The 22,391-nt window shown below is 44.0% G+C and overlaps 1 protein-coding gene across 2 annotated transcripts in view; it reads right to left on the reverse strand.

Moving 5' to 3' along the window:
- MERTK (MER proto-oncogene, tyrosine kinase) overlaps positions 1-22,391 on the reverse strand; it is a 126,827-nt gene that overhangs the window by 27,201 nt on the left and 77,235 nt on the right. For both annotated transcript variants that reach the window (XM_043604001.1, XM_043604000.1), the window contains exons 9-15: positions 16,414-16,567; positions 13,752-13,905; positions 10,524-10,609; positions 8,921-9,016; positions 7,688-7,768; positions 3,839-3,931; positions 1,475-1,593 (exon numbers count right to left, since the gene is read on the reverse strand). In XM_043604001.1, coding sequence (XP_043459936.1) covers positions 1,475-1,593; positions 3,839-3,931; positions 7,688-7,768; positions 8,921-9,016; positions 10,524-10,609; positions 13,752-13,905; positions 16,414-16,567 — 783 coding nt within the window. The remainder of the gene's footprint in view (positions 1-1,474; positions 1,594-3,838; positions 3,932-7,687; positions 7,769-8,920; positions 9,017-10,523; positions 10,610-13,751; positions 13,906-16,413; positions 16,568-22,391) is intronic.

The following is a 22,391-nucleotide window of genomic DNA, read 5'->3' on the forward strand; positions in this document are numbered from 1 at the left end:
GTGCTAAGATGTTGGGAATTGTAGGTATTTTTTTCCCTTCTTTTCTAGGCTTCTTATAATATTGTCTTTCTTTTGGGTGGAAAAGGGAAGGAAAACGCTCAGCCATGCCGAGTCCCTTACTTCCGATTAGGCCCTTCACTTCTTTGGAGGAACCTCAGTGATTTTATAATAGCTCTGAGATGTGGCTACAATTTCCTAACTCTGGTTAGTATCTGGGTGGGTGGAAGACTTAAAACAAGTCATGAGGAAGAGAACAAAAATCTGAGCATGAGACCAAGGGGAAGTGAAAAAAGAAAGGGGCTCACTCTCCTGCTTTGGCCACTTACATCTTCCTGGGAGGAACAAAACAAGAAAAAGAAAAAGAAAAAGAAAAGAAAAAATAACCTTCCATATCCATAACAAACAGTGTTATATCCATAACACACAGTGTCGGCAGGACATAGGAAAGAAGGTTCCAGAATATGTTTACCCTAAATTGGGCCTCAAGTTTTTGTTTTTGTTTTTCAAGTGCCTTGCCAAATTTAACAAATGGTAATGCCTGCAGATTTGCCTGTCTCTTGGGATAAGGACTTGCCCATTAAAAAAAAATGTTTATTTGCAGGGAGAGAGAGAGAAAGAGAGCAAGGGAGGGGCAGAGACAGAGAGAGAGAGAGAGAGAGAGAGTGTGCAGTGTAGAGCCTGATGCAGGCTCGAACCCCTGAACCAAGAGATCATGACTTGAGCCAAAATCAAGAGTGAGATGCTTAACCAACTGAGCCACCCAGGTGCCCCCAGGGCTTTCCCCATGATGCCCCATACTCAGCATTCTTGTGGCCCCTGGTCAATCACCTGGGTAGGACCGGTGGCTGCATGCCGGTGGGTATGGTGCTTCCGTCTAAGCTCCTGTTTCTGTCTGGTTTCCCTGTGCTGTGGGATTCAGGGCAGGGTTTGCCCTGTGGGGTCACTGCCCTTCTTACAGGCACTATTGAAGGAAAATATGCTGGCCCACCAATTCACACCACGCTTTCCAAATCCTGAGGATGGAGGGGCCCTTGATAAATGGAAAGGTGGATGGAGGACATTCATGCTCAGTGTCCAGAAAAACAGCTCAGTGCAACTTGCCTCTGGGAATGAAACAGATCCTGCCTCCAGTGATTTCAGAGTGAACAAGTCAGAAAGAGGAGACTTTAAGAGAAAGAGGCCACTCTGTCAGCATGGGGGACCCACTTGGCTCCATTGTGATGAGGCTTGGGCCAGGAGACTGTGTGCCAAGCCAGACTTCTTCCTCCCATAAAATGGGAATAATAAGACTTCTGAGCTGGTCTGCTGTGAGGACAGATCCCACACTTCAGCATCCAGGGCGCACAGTGAGCGCTGAACAAAGGCCATGTATTCCCCCTCCCGCCTTTATTTTCAAGGTTACATGCTGAGGTTCCCCAGGCCCTGTCACAGAAGCCTGGAGGACTGTGAGAGGCAACACGACTGGGTAAATTACCTTGGGTCTGGTCTCCAGTCGTGAATAGAGTAAGTAAGTATGCAGATCCCCGTACTTCATGAAGGGTAAAATTACCATGGGCTTTGGGATGCCTTGAGAGCTCATTTCTATACATACACCTGAAATTAAAACCAGAGAAGGTTACAAAGAGCCCTTGTTACCAGTAACCAGAAAAGCACTGCAGGCGCACTGGCCAAATTGAAAGCATGTGCTCTCAAGGTAATGATTAAAGAAGGAAAAAAAACCACCCATAACTCACACACTCACTACATAGTAGACTATGGAATACACCCTAGGCCCACGTCTCGGTATTTTTTTCCTTTCAGATTAATGCCAATCTTTTTTTATTTTTTAATTAAAAAAAAAATGTTTATTTATTTTTGAGAGAAAGAGAGAGAAGGGGCAGAGGGAGAGGGAGACACAATCCAAAGCAGGCTCCAGACTCAGTCAGCACAGAGCCTGATGCAGGGCTCGAACTCAAAAACCATGAGATCATGACCTGAGCCGAAGTCACAAGTCAGACGCTCAACCAACTGAGCCACCCAGGTGCCCTAGATTAGTGCCACCCTGCATGAGAGCTCTCAAAAAATTAATCTGTAACAAGTGTAGCCATCTAGAAAACCACTGAGTTTTTGTTATACCGAGCCTAAGTGAGGGGTTGTAACTGCAGTAGAATTCAAGGGCAAACTAGTTTCATGTAATAGTTAAAAACCTTGGGGCGCCTGGGTGGCTCAGTCGGTTGGGCGTCCGACTTCAGCTCGGGTCACGATCTCGCGGTCCATGAGTTCGAGCCCCGCGTCGGGCTCTGGGCTGATGGCTCAGAGCCTGGAGCCTGTTTCCGATTCTGTGTCTCCCTCTCTCTGACCCTCCCCCGTTCATGCTCTGTCTCTCTCTGTCCCGAAAATAAATAAACGTTAAAAAAAAAAAAATTAAAAAAAAAACAAAACCTTATCAGGTGAACAAGCCCAGTTCAAGCAAATGCTTAAAACTATTAAAAGAATTTCGAGGGGCGCCTGGGTGGCTCAGTTTAGCGGCCAACTTCGGCTCAGGTCATGATCTCTCAGTTCACAAGTTATAACTTGCGTCGAGCTCTGTGCTGACAGCTCAGAGCCTGGAGCCTGTTTCAGATTCTGTGTTTCCAAATCTCTCTGCCCCTCTCCTGCTCACACTCTGTCTCTCTCTCTCTCTCTCTCAAAAATAAATAAAAAAATAAAATAAAAGAATTTTGACGGCCAATCATGTCTCTAAATTTTCATGGTTAACACAGGAAACACCATTTATCATGAAAAGCTAGAACTAGGGCCCGTCACCTGAAGTCAGGCTTGCAAAGCTCCTGTACATCACAGTGCAATTGTAAAGTGGCGATTGTTCTCAGAGCCTGTGAAAATCACTAGCTGCAAAGGAGTAACAGTAGTTTCTTCAAAATGATGTTGTATCCAAGCATTATTTTTCACATCTCTCTGTAGCTTTGATCCTAATAAAACTTTGAAAGTTCCCCCAACTATTGAGCACTTATCAAATCACAGGACAGAAAAAAAAAGTCAGAATATACAATTGTTTCTAGGTTGCTCTTCTGTCTTGGAATAGCGGCACTTACACAGCAACCACTTGATATGATAGCGACAGGGCCACAAAACCAAATTCTATTAAATCATGACCCGTTAAACGGTCAGCACAGATTCTAGGAAATCGGTACTTGAAAATGTTAATGAATTGTTTCTCAAAGATGATCTATGGAATGTGTCCACTTTAACTGCTTTACCCCACTGGTATTTGTTTTTTTTTTTTTTTTTAAACGTTTATTTATTTTTGAGACAGAGAGAGACAGAGCATGAACAGGGGAGGGGCAGAGAGAGAGGGAGACACAGAATCGGAAACAGGCTCCAGGCTCTGAGCTGTCAGCACAGAGCCCGACGCGGGGCTTGAACTCATGGACCGTGAGATCATGACCTGAGCCGAAGCCGGATGCCTAACCGACTGAGCCACCCAGGCGCCCCTACCCCACTGGTATTTGATTCACGGATAACCTTAAGTCACTAACATTGTAATTTAACATAAGCTTTGGTCTTGCCTTTGAGTAACTGGGGGGCCCCATTTTAATCTACAGTCAACTAGAACTCTGTGGACACTAAATGTTCCCGAGCCCTTGGGGTGTCTAGGAAATGCAGGCCCATTTTTACCATCAGCCTCAGAAAGTATAACTGTAAGATGTCTTTGGGGCGAAAAAACACGATGTTATAAATTACTGTGGAGTTATACAAGATGATAAACGTATCTCCCCCAGAGATTTCTCCTGTGGTGTGGAGTGGATTAGCCAAGCCCCACTGCCCCCCCCCCCCCCAATCCCGCATTTCTCTGAGGTACCTAGCAGTCGGATGACGTTTGGGTGGTTGAAGTCTTTCATGCACGCTGCCTCGCTGAGAAACTCCTCAATCTCTCGCTGAGAAAAGTTGTCCACTAAAAGAGAAGACAGAAAAACGTGGGGCACTGATGGTTTACTCAGCAAAGGGGAAGGAGGTGATAGCAATTTTGTCCTCTAAAAGTAAAATCAGGAAAAGGCAAACCACAGCAATCATAAACAGATGAGTGGTTATCAGGGACGCGTGGGTGGGGAGGGATGAAGGGGTTGCACGCAGGAAATTTTAGGGCAGGGGGACTTCCGTATGATACTGTGATGGTGCACATATGACACTGTATTTGTCAGAACCCACGGAATGTTCACGAGCAGGTAAATGCTAATGTAACCCCTGGGTTTCAGGTAATAACGTCTTATATGGGTACATCAGTTGTAAAAAAAAAAATGCACTGATGCAAGATGTAATGGACATGGGAGACTGGGAAGGGAGAGGGAGTCATATGGGAATTCTCTGTATTTTCTGCCCAATTTTTCTATAAACCTACAACTGCTCTAAAAATGAAAGTATACTAGTTTAAAAAATGAAAGTCAAATGCATCATCTGTTGCAATGATTTTTAACTGAAAAAAAAAAAAAAAAGAAAGAACTCACATCTCTGTCTCTCTCTTGCAAGACTGGTTGCTCAATCATGCCTTGTGAACTGGATATACTTTCCTAACTTTCACATGGTACCATTTTGGGATTAAACCCACTTGTGAGAGACATCTAGAATTCTATATTATGCTAAGCGAAAGAAGCCAGTCACAGGAGGATAAGGACAGTGTGATCCCACTCTCATGAGGTACTCAGCGTAGTCAAACTTAGAGACAGAAAGGATGGTGGTAGCCAGGGGCAAGGAGGGGCAGAGGAGATGGGAAGTTGTTTAATGTGTAGGGAGTTTCTGTTTTGCAAGATGAAAACAGTTCTGGAGATGGATGGTGGGGATGGTTGCACAACAGTGTGAATGTGCTTAATGCCACTGAGCTGTACTCTTAAAAATGGTTAGGATGGGGGGGCGCCTGGTGGCTCAGTTGGTTCAGCATCCAACTTCGGCTCAGGTCATGATCTAGAACTTCATGAGTCGAGCCCCACATCGGGCTCTGAGCTGTCAGCGCAGAGCTTGCTTTGGATCTTCTGTCTCCCTCTCTCTGCCCCTCCCCCACTCGTCCACTTGTGCACTCTCTCTCTCAAAAATAAATAAACATTAAAAAAAACCATTCTATGTTGTATTTTGCCACAATTAAAAACAATTAAAATCAAAGCCAGGCATGCCTTAGGGAATTTGCTTTAATAGGGTGTAAGTTTTGACTGAAATCCCAGATGAGAGCCATCTAGCATAGTGTCTGTACATTCTCTGGGCTTTGTATACATTAATTTTCCTATTAAAGCAAATTTAAGAAAAAAAATATAGATCTGCAAAATGTCTGCCACCTTTGCTCTCACTTAATACCTTTGCTCAGACAACGAGGCGGGTAGAACTTTGAAAGGGTAGGGTCTGCCTTCAAACTCCTCCCCCAAGGGGGCAAGATCGGAGGCAAAGACAGATGAGCCTGGGATGCAGAGGCCAGAGACTAGCCTTTCGATTTTTGAAAATTAGCACAGATGTAATTCATATGCAAGTTATTCTCTCTTTTTAATGTTTATTTATTTTTGAGAGAGAGAGAGAGAGAGAGAGAGAGAGAGAGCAGGGGAGTGTCAGAGAGAGACAGAGAGAGACACCGAATCAAAGCAGGTTCCAGGCTCCGAGCTGTCAGCACAGAGCCCGAAGCAGGGCTCAAACTCAGGAATCATGAGAGCATAACCTGAGCCAAACTTGGATTCTTAACTGACTGAGCCACCCGGCTGCCCCAAAATTTATTCTAATTAAGTCAAAGAAGAGCATAGCCAAGGCCAGAGAGAAGAGAGCCCAGGCCTAGTTCCTTTTACAAGGTCCCCTAAACCTTCCACATAGTAAATGCGGACAACGGAAAGGAGCCTTCACAGGGACCATTGTGAGGTTCAAATAAGATAATGCAAGAGGCAGGAATGGCCCTGAATGTGGCTGGCACCCAGATTTGACTATGTCCTGGGTTTAGCTCCACTGAATACTCTAACTTCAGGCTGTCTTGGTTTCCAGGGGATACCTTTTTTTTTTTTTAATGTTTATTTATTTTGAGAACGAGAGAGCGAACGAGTAAGGGAGGTGCAGAGAGATAGAAAAGAGAGAATCTCAAGCAGGCTCCATGCTGTCAGCACTGAGCCCGACACAGGGCTGGAGGCCATGAACCATGAGATCGTGACCTGAGCCGAAACCCAGAGTCGGATGCCACTGACCCATGCAGGCACCCCCAGGGGATAATCCTTGAACCTGCTTCCGAGTTGCACTGATTTCCTCTTCCTGTCTTCCTTATGAAATTCAAGACTGACTGCAGTGTTCTTTGGCACACAGGATTACATAAGTATTGGTCATTATTAGAGACATAAAAAGCTTCAGAAAGCAGAACACAACAGCCCATGTGACTTGTAGGTTATTAGGGTTCCTTTTCATCACTGACTTAAAACTCCAGTCTCCGGTTCACGTTAAAAAGTCTCAATACATGCTTATAAGCTAACTTATGTTTTAATTCCCAGTAAAAGTGAATTTAAATTTTAGGAAGAAACCAATTTTACTCCTTGATCAAAAACAATATTGAATATATACAAGGGTAAATGAGAAAGCAATGTTGAAAACATTAACAAACGAAGCATCAAATCATCTCTCTCCATGTGAATCATGAAAACAACTGTAGATAAAATGCCAATCACGGTCTATTTTATGGGTGCCCAGCTGACACGTGAAGAATAAAACTTAAACCACAATCCTGGGTCCCCCAGGCCCTGGAAATGCACTTCCTGGAGAAGGGCAGGAGGGCACATGCTATCATGCTCTGCCACTGCAGCCTGGTCAGTGCTTGGTGATAGAAAAGATCCAGCACAATCTTCCCCCTTTTAAGCTATCTGACTTCAACAAGTCGCCATGTCTCTGAGCCTAGTTTCCTTATCTAGACAGTCATTTGCACGGATTCAGGAGTGCCCTAGTCAGCACCCGTCTTTACTTTTGTCAACGTTGTAATTCATTCTCCTCCACACTGCCACCAGAGTGAACTTTCTAGAATGAAATCTGCTTTTGTTCCTCATTTGCTAAAGACTCTTACTAGTGGCTCTGCAACTTGTGGGATAAAAGCAGGTTCCTTGTGATGACTTATGAGGCCCTTTCTGACCCAGCTGCAAACTCCCTTCTCAGCTTGCTTGAAAGTTCCAGCCTGTGATCACGGCTCACTGCTCTTCATATGCCTTTGACCAACGAATATGTCTCCTCTCTCTGGGAAATGTACCTTCCAGGCAGCCCGCAACTTCCTGAGGAATATGCAAGCATCCGCAAGTGAGGAAGTGACCCCACCAAGCTGGTCAGGTCAGCCAGACCAACTCCTGGGGTCAGAGGCTGCCACCAGATCAGCTCTGTCTCGGGAATTCATATTTTACTTTGGAGACATTCACTCTACTAGGTGAGAGAGAGGGGAGAGGGAGAGACAGTTTGAGAGAGACAGAAAGAGACAGAGAGGGAGGTATGGTAAAAATTACAAATGTAACTACCTTGAGGGTAAGGGATGTATCATGCACTTATAAGGACCTCATTACATTCACTTTCTGTCTGTAACCACACAGTGTTCTGGATGGTCTTCTGACCCATCAGTGACTGAGATCACGACACATGAACTCCATCACTGGCCGTACAGAGCACCAGATTACTGAAGCAACTACCCAGCCCTGGGGGATGGGTTTAATGCGTGATAACTCACATTTCATGGTCTTCACTGCCACTTTCTGAGAGGTCCCATCTTGCTGCTTAAGATTTCCTTCCATCACAGACCCAAACTCTCCTGTAAAGAAGAACAACATCTCCATAGAGTTTGCAAAATCTCCCCTGACCATAAAAATGCTACAGTTCCCGGGCTGCTGTTTTTAGGTGGCCTGAGAGTGACCCACACGCGGCAGCCGGGCAGAGCCTGCCGGGGCCACCCACGCTCACAAACCAGGGACGCAGGCCATGCACTAGCCTCCTGTTTGTCACAAGCTTGGTTGGCTCAGGCTCAGCTCAGCTCATCATTTTATTAAGCATTAGAACTGATCCAAGAAACTTACAGAACAACACGGGAAATGTTACTGAAATGTATAAAGTGGAAATTCTTCATACCGTTATCATTCATCCTAACATCAATTTGACAAAATCTATACGCGTTTTCACTTTTGTTCTTATGGAACTAATTAGGAAGGTGCCCCAAACAGTAAACCTAAGAACCAGAGGTATTTAAAGCATATAGGAAACCGAACAAATAATTGCTTTTCAAATGAAGGAAGGGAATTAATATTTTTCAAGGGATTACGGTACGTGTAAGACACCATAGAGGCCCTTTCCATATGCGAAATCTGAGCGGCAAAAACCACCATTTACTTTTTCATTGTAATAAATTATAAAACAGAACTACTTGTATTGTAACTTGAAGTCACAAAATGGTATTTTACATAATAAATACACATTAAAAAAAATTTTTTTAACATTTATTCATTTTTGAGACAGAGAGACAGAGCATGAATGGGGGAAGGTCAGAGAGAGAGGGAGACACAGAATCTGAAACAGGCTCCAGGCTCTGAGCTGTCAGCCCAGAGCCCGACGCGGGGCTCGAACTCACAGACCGCGAGATCATGACCTGAGCCGAAGTCGGACGCCCAACTGACTGAGCCACCCAGGCGCCTCAATAAATACACATTTAAAACATTACTGTAAACTGCTTCCTTTCTAACCTCACATTTTATTTTATTTATTTTTTAACATAATTTATTGTCACATAATTTATTGTAACATAAATTTTTAACATAATTTATTTATTTTTTAACATAATTTATTAAGTGCCCTCCTCAGCACTCATCACCCACTCTCCCCTCTCCCCCACCCCCATCAACCCTCAGTTCATTCTCTGTATCTAAGAGTCTGTTATGCTAACCTCACATTTTAAAAGAAATGAACTGCTTACCTTCACCCAGGATTTTCCCAAGAATTAATAGATTCCTGTCAATCACGACATCTTCTAGTTTATTCTGCAGTTCCTCGCTGACTCCCAAGCTGCGCACTGTAAGGGAGTGACGAAGTACGTGTAAGAGTTGTCAGTCTGCTCCCCTTCGTTCGGACAGAATTGAAATGATACAGATGGTCCTATCAAAGAGTTAAACATTTTCTTCCTTTTGTACCCATGGCTCTTCCCGCACAATGTCGGTAAATAAAACATCACACGGTGATGCTACTATGATTTACATGAGTAAAATGAATCCTTCAGGGCAAGATTAATTCTGAAGGCTTATAAAAATCAGAACCATATTTCTCTTCCCATGGTGCAGCAGCCAGCAGATTCACGTGGCGGGTGGGGGTTGCCTTTGATTTAAAGGAGTAAGGAAGAGAGTCGCTAGGTACTTTCTTGCTTTCTAGTGGAGTACGTGCTATTTTATCACTAACTATAGGATACCAAACAGCTATTGGGTTCCCTCCCCTGTCCTAGGCCAGGGAAGGAAGTGCAGAAACCGCAGGAAACACTAAGAGAACAGGCTCCCTCCTATTCTGCCTATGGCATCTGGAACCTCATTAATATGACATAGAACGTGCTAAATTGAGTTCGTGGGGGCAAGTGGAGAAGATCTTCTATAACAAGGTGTCAGCATGCAGCATTGACCATAAGCATTATCAATAAGGGGAATTAACCAATTCAATAACATTTTGGCAAATGATGCAGTTTGTGCCATAGTTATGATGAGCAAGCCTTTGAAAGAAAAAAAAATGTGGATAATTAGAAAAGATACATTAGCTCTTAAAGAAAAAAAATTTTGTTTTTACCCAGATGGTCCTCTAATAAAGGAAAGAACGGGTCTAAATGGAGAATTTTTTTTAATGCAAGAACAGATCTCTAAAAGTCAAAACTTGTAGATCAGAAACATAGAGAAATCAGTAACATTGTACCTTGAGTGAGTTTTTGTTTCTTATATTCTATCATTCTGTCATTCTATCATTCTTATATCTGTTTTGGTGCTCTTGTTTTAGCAAACATCCTGAAGCCTGGACTTGATATTTGCACATACTTTGTACATGGTTTCTGAATTCTTCAAGAACACAGCCATCTGTGTATTCTCGCTCTTCAAACTGGAAGGCTCCACTCCGAATCAGCAAAACTCAAACCATAATTGTTGTAAAGTATGTTGGCAAATTGTTCTCTGAGCCCGTTGCCACAAAAAAGCAGGAAATAAGCTCAGAGATTATGTCAATTGCTTTGCTGTTTTTCTTTAAATCCCTGACCTCTAACCACATCTTCTCCTATCACTGTGGTGAGTTCCTTCTTCCTTCCGCATTTCTTGGTGTTAGGAGTCTTTAACACAGGCCGCTTTACCTCAGGTCCACTTCCAGACTTCCAGTAAACCAGCCAGCAGGAAAGCACTTGGCAATGTCTCACTATCTATCTGCTTGCTGGTTTCTGAAGACATTTTGCATATTAAAAATAACTCCTTTGACTCCTTTGCCTTTTGTTAGAAATCTACCAATCTGCTGTTCTTTCTTTGCTCTAACTACTTTAGGGAAGATGAAAATTAACTTACAGGTGAGTTCAATGGCTCGCCGACAGAAGGACTTCTTTGCTATATAATTGACGACTAACTCCGAATCCTCCTCTGTGAAGGCGTTCCTGGGCGAATAAAAATAAAGACATCTCCCACTATTAGGAAAGGGCTGCTGGGGCAGATGCTGATTCCACAAGGATGTAACAAAGCTGTTGCTTGTTGAAAGGCCTCTTTGACTGCAGAGACCCCTCCCACTGGGAGAAATGGACTTCTTTCCTTAGCTCTGTTTTAGGCTTATTTGGCAATATACCACTGAGAACAGAACACATGGGGCTCCTGGGTGGCTCAGCTGGTTGAGCATCTGACTCTCGGTCTCCGCTTAGGGCATGATCTCATGATTCGTGAGTTCAAGCCTCACATGGAGCCTGCTTGAGATTCTCTCTCTCCCTTTCTCTCTCTCTGCCTTTCTGTCTCAAAAATAAACATTTAGGGGCACCTGGGTGGCGCAGTCGGTTAAGCGTCCGACTTCAGCCAGGTCACGATCTCGCGGTCCGGGAGTTCGAGCCCCGCGTCAGGCTCTGGGCTGATGGCTCGGAGCCTGGAGCCTGTTTCCGATTCTGTGTCTCCCTCTCTCTCTGCCCCTCCCCCATTCATGCTCTGTCTCTCTCTGTCCCAAAAATAAATAAACGTTGAAAAAAAAAATTAAAAAAAAAAATAAACATTTAAAAAAACAGAGAGACAACACAAAACAACTGATAAGCTCCCAATGGCCAAAGCTGTAACAACCTGGGCAAGCAAATAAAGTAGTACTAGATTCTAATCCAAAGTATAAAGTGAATGTCCATGAGTCCATACTGATACGTATGACTGAATAATTAAATGAGGTGAAGAGACAAATCTATGCAGAAGAATTCCAAATATTTTATGTAGACACTCTGCCCCGAAGGGTGTAGGAAGCATAACTCCTCACCTGTGTGGGCTCTGCTTGTTGGCCTGTTTCCAAAAAGGAAAGGGAGAAAAATAACTGTGTCACATCCAAGTGACAAAATTAATGCTAGAACCCAGGTGTCACATCTTCCAGTCCAGTGCCTTCCCCTCTGTATGCCAGGCTCCCTACCGCCACAGGGCCTTTGCATGTACTGTGCCTTCTGGCTGTAATGCTCTTCCTTTTGTCTTTCGCCTAATTAATACCTGCTCTTTCTTCAGATTTCAGCGCAGGTATCACCTCTGCAGGGAGGCCTTTCCCGACTTTCCTAATGCAGTCAAATTCTCCTGTTCTACACTCTTACATGTCCCTTTATATAGGATTTACACAGTTGCCATTTTATTTTTTTTAATTTTTTTCAACGTTTTTATTTATTTTTGAGACAGAGAGAGACAGAGCATGAACGGCGGAGGGGCAGAGAGAGAGGGAGACACAGAATCGGAAGCAGGCTCCAGGCTCTGAGCCATCAGCCCAGAGCCTGAGGCGGGGCTCGAACTCAGGGACTGCGAGATCGTGACCTGAGCTGAAGTCGGCCGCTTAACTGACTGAGCCACCCAGGCGCCCCACACAGTTGCCATTTTATACTTATGTGTAATCACTTGTGTGATTATTGCTTGATTCTCCATGAATTGTGGGCACCCCTGAGGGCAAGTAGTACCTGCTTTTGTTCAGCGTTGTACCCCAGGCTATCACCCAGAAGGCTCTCAATACATATTATTGTGCTATTCTTACAACTTCTGCAGAGCCTACAAACCACATCTAGACTCTGGGATGCATTTTGGTCAAGTATATGTTCAGGATTTGGGTCAGATTTTGTCATTTCTTCAAAATAGTCATTCTTAGAATTTACAACGTTTATTTATTTTTGGGACAGAGAGAGACAGAGCATGAACGGGGGAGGGGCAGAGAGAGAGGGAGACACAGAATCGGAAACAGGCTCCAGGCTCCGAGCCATCGGCCCAGAGCCCGATGCGGGGCTCGAACTCGCGGACCGCGAGATCGTGACCTGGCTGAAGTCGGACGCTTAACCGACTGCGCCACCCAGGCGCCCCAATCATTCTTAGAATTTATATACTGAGATATAATAATTATAAGGATAGAGTTAATAAGTACTGTAGGTACCCGACCCTTAGGACTAGGATGGACACGAAAAATGGGCAGGATAGCCTCTGCTCTCATGCTTCTTCTCCATGACAGTGAAAAGTTTTGGAGTGGAGTGGAATGTTCCAGTAGCATTCCTAAGACTCGGCAATGAATAAAGGTTGCTCAGCTCCTGCCAAAACGCAGCCATTCACCTTCCATCACTCTGTCCTATTCCAGGCTGTCAACAACCCGCATCTTACAAAGTACTTCCTCTACCCCATGAGCGATAAACTGGGTTTCACAGAAACCCAAACGCGCTGCAGAGGCACTGGAGTAGAAAACTGAGTTCCAGAAACAAATTTACACATAGCTTTCTTATCATAGGTTGCCTTAACACGCCTTCCCATTTTTGTTGATATTTAACTACTGTTTGGTTATAAAAGTCAGATGTATAGAAAAATTAGAACAAGATCTTCTTTTACACTTGAATGTGAAAATACAAAGCTTTTCTCTATTAGAAAAAATGTATAAAATACAGTAAAAAAAAAAAAAACACAGAATCATCCACACTTATACTGTTCAGAATTGCTAATGCTTTGGTGAATTTCCTTCTAGTATTTTTATCTATACATACGTTTCATTTTTTTAATGTTTATTTCTTTATTTTTGAGATAGAGAGAGAGAGAGAGAGAGGGAGGGAGAGAGGGAGAGAGAAAGAGAGACAGCACACAGGGTAGGGGCAGAAAGAGAGGGAGACAGAGAATCCCAAGCAGGCTCCATGCTGTCAGCGCAGAGCCTGATGCAGGACTCGAACTCAGGAACCATGAGATCATGACTTGAGCCGAAATCAAGAGTCAGTCATTTAACTGACTCAGGCGCCCCTCATTTTTTTTTTTTAACAATTAGGATTATTTTTAAGAGTTCTAGCAAAATCCTCACTTTACAGCAACGAAGTTTGAGTACTGAAGGCCTATGGATGCTCTTCTCTGTAAATGAGCCCTTTCAAAGCTGGCTTTCACTGCTGGCTACCTCTGTAGCATTGGCCTAACTAAGGAAGCTGCCTGTCCCCAGGATGTGTATAAGACGGGGCACCCAGCCAGGTACAATGTGAGGAGCTGGGCCAGCAGGAGAAGCATTATTACTTGGCATGAGAAGCACAGGGTAACACGGGGCAGAACAGTTTAAACTGGGAAACTTACCCAAACTTCGTCTCCTGGACTCTTTTTCTGATGACCAGAGAAATATATAAAATTGACCCAATCAAAACAACTCCACAAAAGCAACCAAGGATGATGAGCACAGGATCTGTGTTGCCAGGTGCCGGGGTTGACGAGGGGGCAAAATCTACCCAACCTAGTAAAATACCAACAGACCCAATTGAAAACATCTCTTTGGGATCCGAAACACGTAAGAAACATTAGCTTGTAATAGGGAAGAAGACAGTCAAAAGCTCTAGAACTTAATCCTTTTATATTCTGTGATCTACCTATGCAGGCGGTCCTCACTCTGATGGTGCAAGCTGAGACCAGGCAAAGTGATCTTAACAATCAATGGGTGACGCTTTTCATATCAGTTATGAATATATAAGGAATTAAAAAAAAAAGGTAAAACTAGTGTTCATCTGGTACACTGTAATTCAAAAACATTGAGGAATATTGAGAAAGAAAAGATTGTATTTCTTTGTAAAAAACGTCTCAAGAGGAGTTTGAATGGTACTGTCTTCTGGTCACATAACTTACGATATGGAGAGAATATACTTTCTATGCTGTGGAGAATTTTCCTCCTCCTCTCTGGGTCTGGATTCATCCCCAACATTTTACCCCCTGTGCTTTCCACGTTGTGAGCTATCTCTGAGAGTTCCTTTATGCGAACTCATTCATTCATTCATTCATTCATTCATTCATTCATTCACCGTTGTTCCGTGGCTGCATAGCGGATCTACCCAATGGCGGCAATATCTGCCTTCCCATATCAGCTGTTTCTTCCATAACTCCACATTCAATTCAAATTTCTCTTCCAACACTATCACTCTTCCTTTCTTTTCTGGACTTCGCCTTTGTTCACCAACTCTCTTTTTCAATTACTTATTTTTATTTATTGATTTATTTTTTAACTAGGCTTCACGTCCAGCGCAGAGCCCAACACAGGGCTTGAACTCACCACCCTGAGATCAAGACCTGGGCTGAGATCGAGAGGTGGATGCTCAACCGACTGAGCCACTCAGATGCCCCTCAATTACTTATTTTTAGGAAGTGTCATGTGGGTGTGTCCCTGGGAGATAAGGAGGCAACGCAGCTATGGGTCTTACTAGACGCATGTGATCTGAATAACGGAAGTGCGTGTCCAACTACCGAGAACTTTGAAACAAGCAACAAGACCCGTCATGGGCATCGATGAGCATCTGTTATTTAGGTAGTGGTTTGTGGGGGCGCCTGGGTGGCTCAGTCGGTTAAGCGTCCGACTTCGGCTCAGGTCATGATCTCATGGTCCGTGAGTTCGAGCCCCGCGTCAGGCTCTGTGCTGACAGCTCGGAGCCTGGAGCCTGCTTCAGATTCTGCGTCTCCCTCTCTCTGACCGTCCCCCATTCATGCTCTGTCTCTGTCTCAAAAATAAATAAACATTAAAAAAAAAAATAGGTAGTGGTTTGTGGACCGGACCACTGGCGGCAAAGTTTATACTTCATGCAATTACTCACAGTAACACATGACGGTAACTCAAATTCGGACCATGTCATTGGGGAACTAGTGTTACGTAACCAAACTGTGGCAGCTGAAAAGTATGCATGTTGGGATTGTGCAAAAAAGCAAGGACTGCCAGCATAGCACAGACTTTTAAAATGGTGGAGAGTTTATATAAAGATGAAAGCTCTGTCTTCCCAAACTCTGATGTTTTTTTAACCTGTGCCCTTAGCATCAGAATCTCATGGTCTCAGAATTTCAACCAGGTAGACACGTCTTGCTTGCCATCACCAGTTACTAACGTTCCCCAGATACAGAGCCGAGCGCTACAGGAACTGTAGTATGGCTCCAGTTCAGCATGTTTGGGGGTCGCTGGAACAGACAGACAGGAACTCGATGGTCTACTTACAAGCCCTATTTGCTATGGATACAAAGACCATATCTGGCAAGACCTTGTAAATGCAAAAATCGTACTGATACAGATGCCTGTGCATGCAGTCTACGACGGCAGTTTAATATCAAACAACCCAGGGCAGTGAGAGTCAGAACAAAGGCTCCACTGGTCTATGGAAGCATGGACAGCATTTAGGGCCACATGGGACACCACAGTGGCTCCTTGCCAAAGGATACTCCAACAAATAAAGAAGACAGCATGCAGGGCTGGGCATTTAGCTCAGTGAGCCCAATGCTGTGCAAGGAGAGCTTTTATAGGAAACACTTTATGTTTTGTACTGATCAGTCACGAAGCACGGCACCAAGGCTTGAGTGAGTAATAACATGGTAAGCTTTACTGCTTAAAACACACAAAACAAACACTAGCACATAAACAAACAGTGCCCATTACACAGACCTAAAGACTAGCCATACTACAGCTCTCCAACATTCAGTCACGTATACGTCATTTATACTAAATTCAGTAAGTCAAGTCAAATGTGGTATTCTGGAAGGACTGATCTTTCCAGTAACTCAGTACCACCAATAGTAATGGCAGTGGGAGGACTCACAGGTATCAGTGCTCTGTGATGTGTGTTAACATATCAATTACCTTTCTCAGAGCAAAAATTCCCTTCTGGTCTTTGTCTTTCATTCTTAAACCAGATACCCATCCCACAGGTTACTCTCTGGCACTCTGCATTGCCTGGACTGGCACATTCTATCAGACGATAAGGAACCCGACTCTCACCGTGCGCAGGGATGAACATTTTCACTGGGTCGCTGAACGGCCCGACTCCCCCTTTTGTGATGGCGGCAATCCTCACCGTACACGTGGCGTTGTGGACTTGAACAGAAATCTGAGCATGGCTGCCGTTCTGGCCAACTTCTTCAGACAGCTCTTTCTGGGAACAGAGAAGGAGGGAAAGGGGATGAAACAGTGAGCTGCCAGGGGCGCGTCGCCTGCTCGCCCACAATTCCTTCTGAGGGAAGTCATCCCACCCACCTCCCAGGGGGCACAGGCTGTGTCTCTACCGCATCCCTTCCTTACTCAGCGCACAGCTAACGGAACCCAAGGGTGGGCAGGGATGTTGAACGGGCTGGCTGCAACCTCTGGCCTTAGGGCCTTGCCCAAGTGAGTCTGTGAAGGCATGGCACTCAGAATGGTCAGTGAAGATGTCTCTGGAAGAGAGGGAGCATGTAGCAGAGGCAGCCAGAGGGCAAGAGCAAGCCTGGCTCTGGGAGACCCCTGCCCTCAGAACCCCCACAGTACAATGCCCAAGAGCCAAACTATACCTTGACATTGACCACCTGCCAACTTCCCTTGAACCAGCATGCATGGGCTCCTGTTCTTTACAATTATAAGAATTTTGACTAAAATCTACCTTGAGGAGGGCACTGGCATGTTTTTTTTTTCCCCTCTAGTGTGACACATGCACAATTGTCTCAATTTCCAAAAATCTGGTTTCACTTTTACTTATTTTGTTTTATAACCACTGCCATGCACCATGCGCCATTAAAACACAGGAGAAAGTGATTAAAAAAATTTTTTTTTAACATTTATTCATTTTTGAGAGACAGAGTGTGAGTGGAGGAGGGGCAGAGAGAGAGAGACAGACAGAGACACACACACACACACACACACGCGTGTGCAGAATCTGAAGCAGGCTCCAGAATCCAAGCTGTCAGTACGGAGCCCGACGCGGGGCTCGAACTCATGGACCTTGAGAACATGACCTGAGCTGAAGTCGGATGTTTAAACAACTGAGCCACCCAGGTGCCCCAGGAGTAAGTGATTTTTGAAACAAAACAAAACAAAACAAAACAAAACAAAACAAAACACCCCAGAACTCAGTGTTTATATAACACTTTTCCCTTTGTTTCCAAACCTCCCTCTCAAAATAAATAATTATTTTTTTAAAAAGACTGTTTTAGGACCTCATTTCAGCCTTTGGACTATTTATTTTGAGAGGAAGGGAGGGGGAAGAGCAGAGAGAGAGAGAGAGAGAAGGAGAGAGAGAATCCCAAGCAGGCTCTGCACTGTCAGCACAGAGCCCAATGTGGGGCTCAGCCCCACAACCGTGAGATCATGATCTGAGCTGAAATCAAGAGTCGGAAGCTGAACTGACTGGGCTCTCCAGGCACCCCAGAAACACGTCTTTAATCTCTGCAGCTTGGAGACCTGATTTCACAGAGAGAAAGAGAAATGTCACACCACGCAGGTGGCGCACAGGTATCACAGATCACTGACGAGCAGGCGCCTGGTTTGGGTTGGTAACTTTATTCCTGGTCACTTGGTGTCATGCTGCTTCCTTCTAACAGTGGGGCAGGGTGGGGCCAGCTCAGCCCTTACGGAGAGGGCAGGCCAGTCATTGGTGACCAAGGGGGAACCTGGGTCAGCCACCCACAGACTTCCTAAATGTAAACAAGCAGTGACCATCAGGACTCAGAAATAATCTTAGACAAGGGATAAAAGGGGAAAATATGGCTTTAAAATGTTCTGGTTTTTCCACCCCACTGGACTGTATGCTAAGGAGATTTGTCACAGATTTTTTTTTTTATTAATTAAGTAAACAAAATAATAATTAACAATTTGGGGGGTATTCAGGCAATATCTTTTTTAGAAATAGAGCACTTTATTTATGGCAAACCCAGTTTTGATTATGGGTTAGTTGGTCATTCTCTATTTAATTTGGGTGGGGGACAGGAACTCATCAAGCAGAGCAACTCTATGGTTCGAACCCACACAGTCATGGAGCCCTGCAGTGAGTCCGGTTGGCCACTGAGAAATAACATGTCTGCTTCACAATTTACTACCTAACAGCTCCTGAACGTACAAAAGATGTCCTGCCTGACAACAGCTTTTGGGCCTGCTTCTAGCTTCACGCTTTTCATCTGCCAGGACTCAAATACAATATATCATGGGGCGTCTGGGTGGCTCAGTCTGTTGGGCGTCCGACTTCGGCTCAGGTCATGATCTTACAGTTCATGAGTTCAAGCCCCGCGCATTGAGCTCTGTGCTGACAGCTCAGAGCCTGGAGCCTGCTTCCGATTCTGTGTCTCCCTCTCTCTCTCTCCCCCTCACCCACTCATGCTCTGTCTGTCTGTCTCTCTCTCAAAAATAAATAAAACATTAAAAAAAATTAAAAGATATGTATAATATATCATTTGTGAGAATTATCTCTAAGTTAGAGGACATGCAGAATTGTGAATGAATTAAATTCCTAGAAGAAGAGAAATCCTAACACAAAATCATCCTTTTGGAAACAAACGTAACAGTAGTTGATAAGATCTATTCGCTTAGGGCCTATAATAAGTCACCGTGAAAACCCAGAGAAGGAACTTTGAAATTTCCACCTCCTGTTCCTTAAGCGCATCAACAATGGCAATCATCCTGGTTACTGCTGTCATCTTTCTGAATCTTGAAGTACAAAAACAATGGCAGCCACCGCTTACAGGTAACATGTTTTGGAAATACGTAAAGAATTTTCCCATTTTAGGGGTGGAGCTATAATAAATGCTGAAGTAGTGATTAGAAAGATACATGATAACTATTTCAGTGGAGCATAACCATTTTCTCTAAGAATTGCCTTAAATGATAAAGATGATCCCTGTTTCTAAAAATCGATGCAATTGATCCAAATTCTTTTTTTTTTTTAATTTTTTTTTCCAACGTTTATTTATTTTTGGGGGGACAGAGAGAGACAGAGCATGAACGGGGGAGGGGCAGAGAGAGAGGGAGACACAGAATCGGAAGCAGGCTCCAGGCTCTGAGCCATCAGCCCAGAGCCCGACGCGGGGCTCGAACTCCCGGACCGCGAGATCGTGACCTGGCTGAAGTCGGACGCTTAACCGACTGCGCCACCCAGGCACCCCGATCCAAATTCTTTTGATGCCAAATACGTAAGCAAACGTATGACCGACCATATCTATATCCCCAAATATTTATTTTCATTTTGGTTTTGAAATTTGACAAAGAAATCCATTTAAAACCAGACCCATGTAGGAGCCACCCATGTGTGTATTCTCTCTCTCACGGTCAGGTGCAGAGCATAGAAGGTGAGGCCGTTTCCCTGGCATGAGGTGGTCTGGTTCTGGGGCACACGCCACGGGTGAACTGCAATTTCTCATTCTGTGAGTTTTCATCTTCACCAACAAAGGCCCGTAGCCTCGAGGACTTAAAATCTAAGAGCATTTTCAGGTAATGAAATCAGATTTACAGTATAACATCTGATGACATACATGTAGACCCTGTAGGGAAAGTAATAGCGTGTCTTTGGAAACAGTTTCTTTTTTTCTCTTGTGAGGCACTAAGGTCAGCACAACTGCGGTGGCATTTGTTGCTAATCACTGAAAGGTGTTAAGATCTCCAACTCTGTCAGAATTCACAGCCCTATAATTTATGTAATTAAGAATAAGGCCCATTTTATTGCCTCGAAGAACAGTAACAGACAACGGGGGAAGCACCACCAGATAAGAGCTTCTGTCATGCTATGCCAACAAAGGTGGCTTGTTCTTCACATTCACAGGACTCATTTTGCATTTGTCAATGCAAAACTCACATCTTACTCTTCAAACGTGTCCTGTTCTTACTTCCTTTTGCTAAGAGTCCACAGAGTGGAATTTGAGTGAGAGACACTGTATCATGAAAGCCAAAGGAATCTGGGAAGGGGTAGTGGGTTCTGAAAAGCACGGCTCTGGATGTCAGTCTGGCCTGGGTTCCTACCCCAGTGCTGCCAATTCCAAGCTTTGTGACTCTGGTAAGTTACTCAGCATCTCTGAGCTTCAGTTTCCTCAAGTAAACATTGAAAGTAATACCTTTCTCTCTCTCTCTTTTTTAATGTCTCATGATGTTTTTGTAAGGGTTAAATGAATTCCTACACGCACAACATGAAGCACACAGTCTGGCACACTGTAAGTAACCAATGGTGGTTATTATTATTCCTACATTCCTCTACCTATAAGGTGCCATATTTGGATCGTCTTTCCCTATAAATGCAAAGTCCTCTTACAGAAGTGACCTTGTAGTGTCTTTCAAGTCCTGGCACAGGAGAGAAAATAACCAAGGCTGCCTAATGCCTCACACCAAGAAGTTTATTTGACTAGTTCATGCGATTTACGTCCATTGTAGGTTTCTCCTCCAAGCTGTGCATATCACCCTTGATTAATTCTTGGGTTTCGGCAGTGTTCCAGACCCCTGGCTGACCTATCCCACAAGAACCTCGCCCATTTCTCATACTTTAACATGACACCTGCTCAGATGCCCTGCCCTCCTTTGAGAGTGAGTGAGAGGGAGCAATAAGGAAAGGAAGAGCCAGTGTGCTGATGCCCAAATCCAAGCTTGTTAGGATGCAGTGGTCTAGGCCTGAGGAAGGAATCCTTGAAGGTACTGTGGCTTCTCTAGGTCTTTAAAGAAGTTATTTCTACATGTCTTGTTGTCTCTAGGCCCATAATAATCTGCCCATAATGAAACCGCCTTCTGATTTAACATCTCTACCCCTTCCAAATACAATTAAACCAGCATTAGAACTACAATCCTATAATAATGAGTTTTGTATAAATAACACATATAACGATGAGTCTCTCTGTTGAACATGTGGGCCATTCTGGGTCAAAGTGAAACAAACTTATTTACTGTAAAATACCAAAGAGGCTTGAGCTTACCAATAAACCTTATTGATCTTCCAGAGAGGGGTATACGATGTGATATTTTATAAACTTATTTGCTCATTGAATTCCTTTCTCATGGAAGGTCTACTGACAACTTCTGGGAATGGGAATAGATGGGAAACACTAGTCCACACTCATCAAAAGCCTGTCTCATCACAGAGTGAAACTCTCCAGCCAGTATGGATGTCAGTCAGGTCCATGCATCAAGCCCCATAAATGCCTAGAAAGTAAGTTCAAGGTCCTCTGTTCAGACGATACAAAGATGAGCGAGACATGGCCCCAACTTCAAGGAGAATAGATTGCACTTGCTCCTGACTTTTGGATTTTGAGCTTGGATTAGGAAATGCAAGGGATAAAAAAAAAAAAAAAAAAAAAAAAAAAAACCAGAACAAAAAAAGGTCGATATCTTCATCAAGATATAGTAAATGTGTGTACAGTAACTATCAGGAATTTTTTAGTCTGAAAGCGATATAACATGCGGGGATAATAAAGGTATAAACAATAGCCCACCCAAAGATCACTTCCAAGAAAGTTCTGAAGCCGCATACAAAAAACCCACCCTTATTAGAGTAACTCCTGGGAATAGCTTTCGAAAATATCCAATTCCATTGTCTTGCATAAAGAAGGTATACCTTTAGTATCAGTTTCCTAAAAATGGAAATGAAAGAACAATTTTGAGAGATGAAGTTGTATCTAACTCTTGCCCTTCTGAAATGAAGGGAGTTCAGGAAACAGAGGTGATGGGTACGGAGGTCATTGAAAACTTCCCTTTGGGCAGGGGTTTTAGGATCCTCCCTGGGTCAGCTTTTCTCCAGCGTTTTTATTTGCCTCTGGTTGCAGCCCACGATGAGCTTGAAGCATGGCTACATCTGAGAATGGTATCCTAAGGAAAGCAAGCTGCCAAGTCTTTTGTTGTCACGAGACCCTCATGATGCACAAAGTACAACGCAAATGAGGTTCTCACTAGGATGATCCAGCAGCACCAAGGAGGTAATGACTGGAAAGGTCACAGCTCTCACTGTGGCAGTATTGTTCTCACTGCAGAGGGGACCATGCCGA

Source organism: Prionailurus bengalensis, chromosome A3, assembly GCF_016509475.1.
Source record: "Prionailurus bengalensis isolate Pbe53 chromosome A3, Fcat_Pben_1.1_paternal_pri, whole genome shotgun sequence".
Taxonomy (NCBI): Eukaryota; Metazoa; Chordata; class Mammalia; order Carnivora; family Felidae; genus Prionailurus; species Prionailurus bengalensis.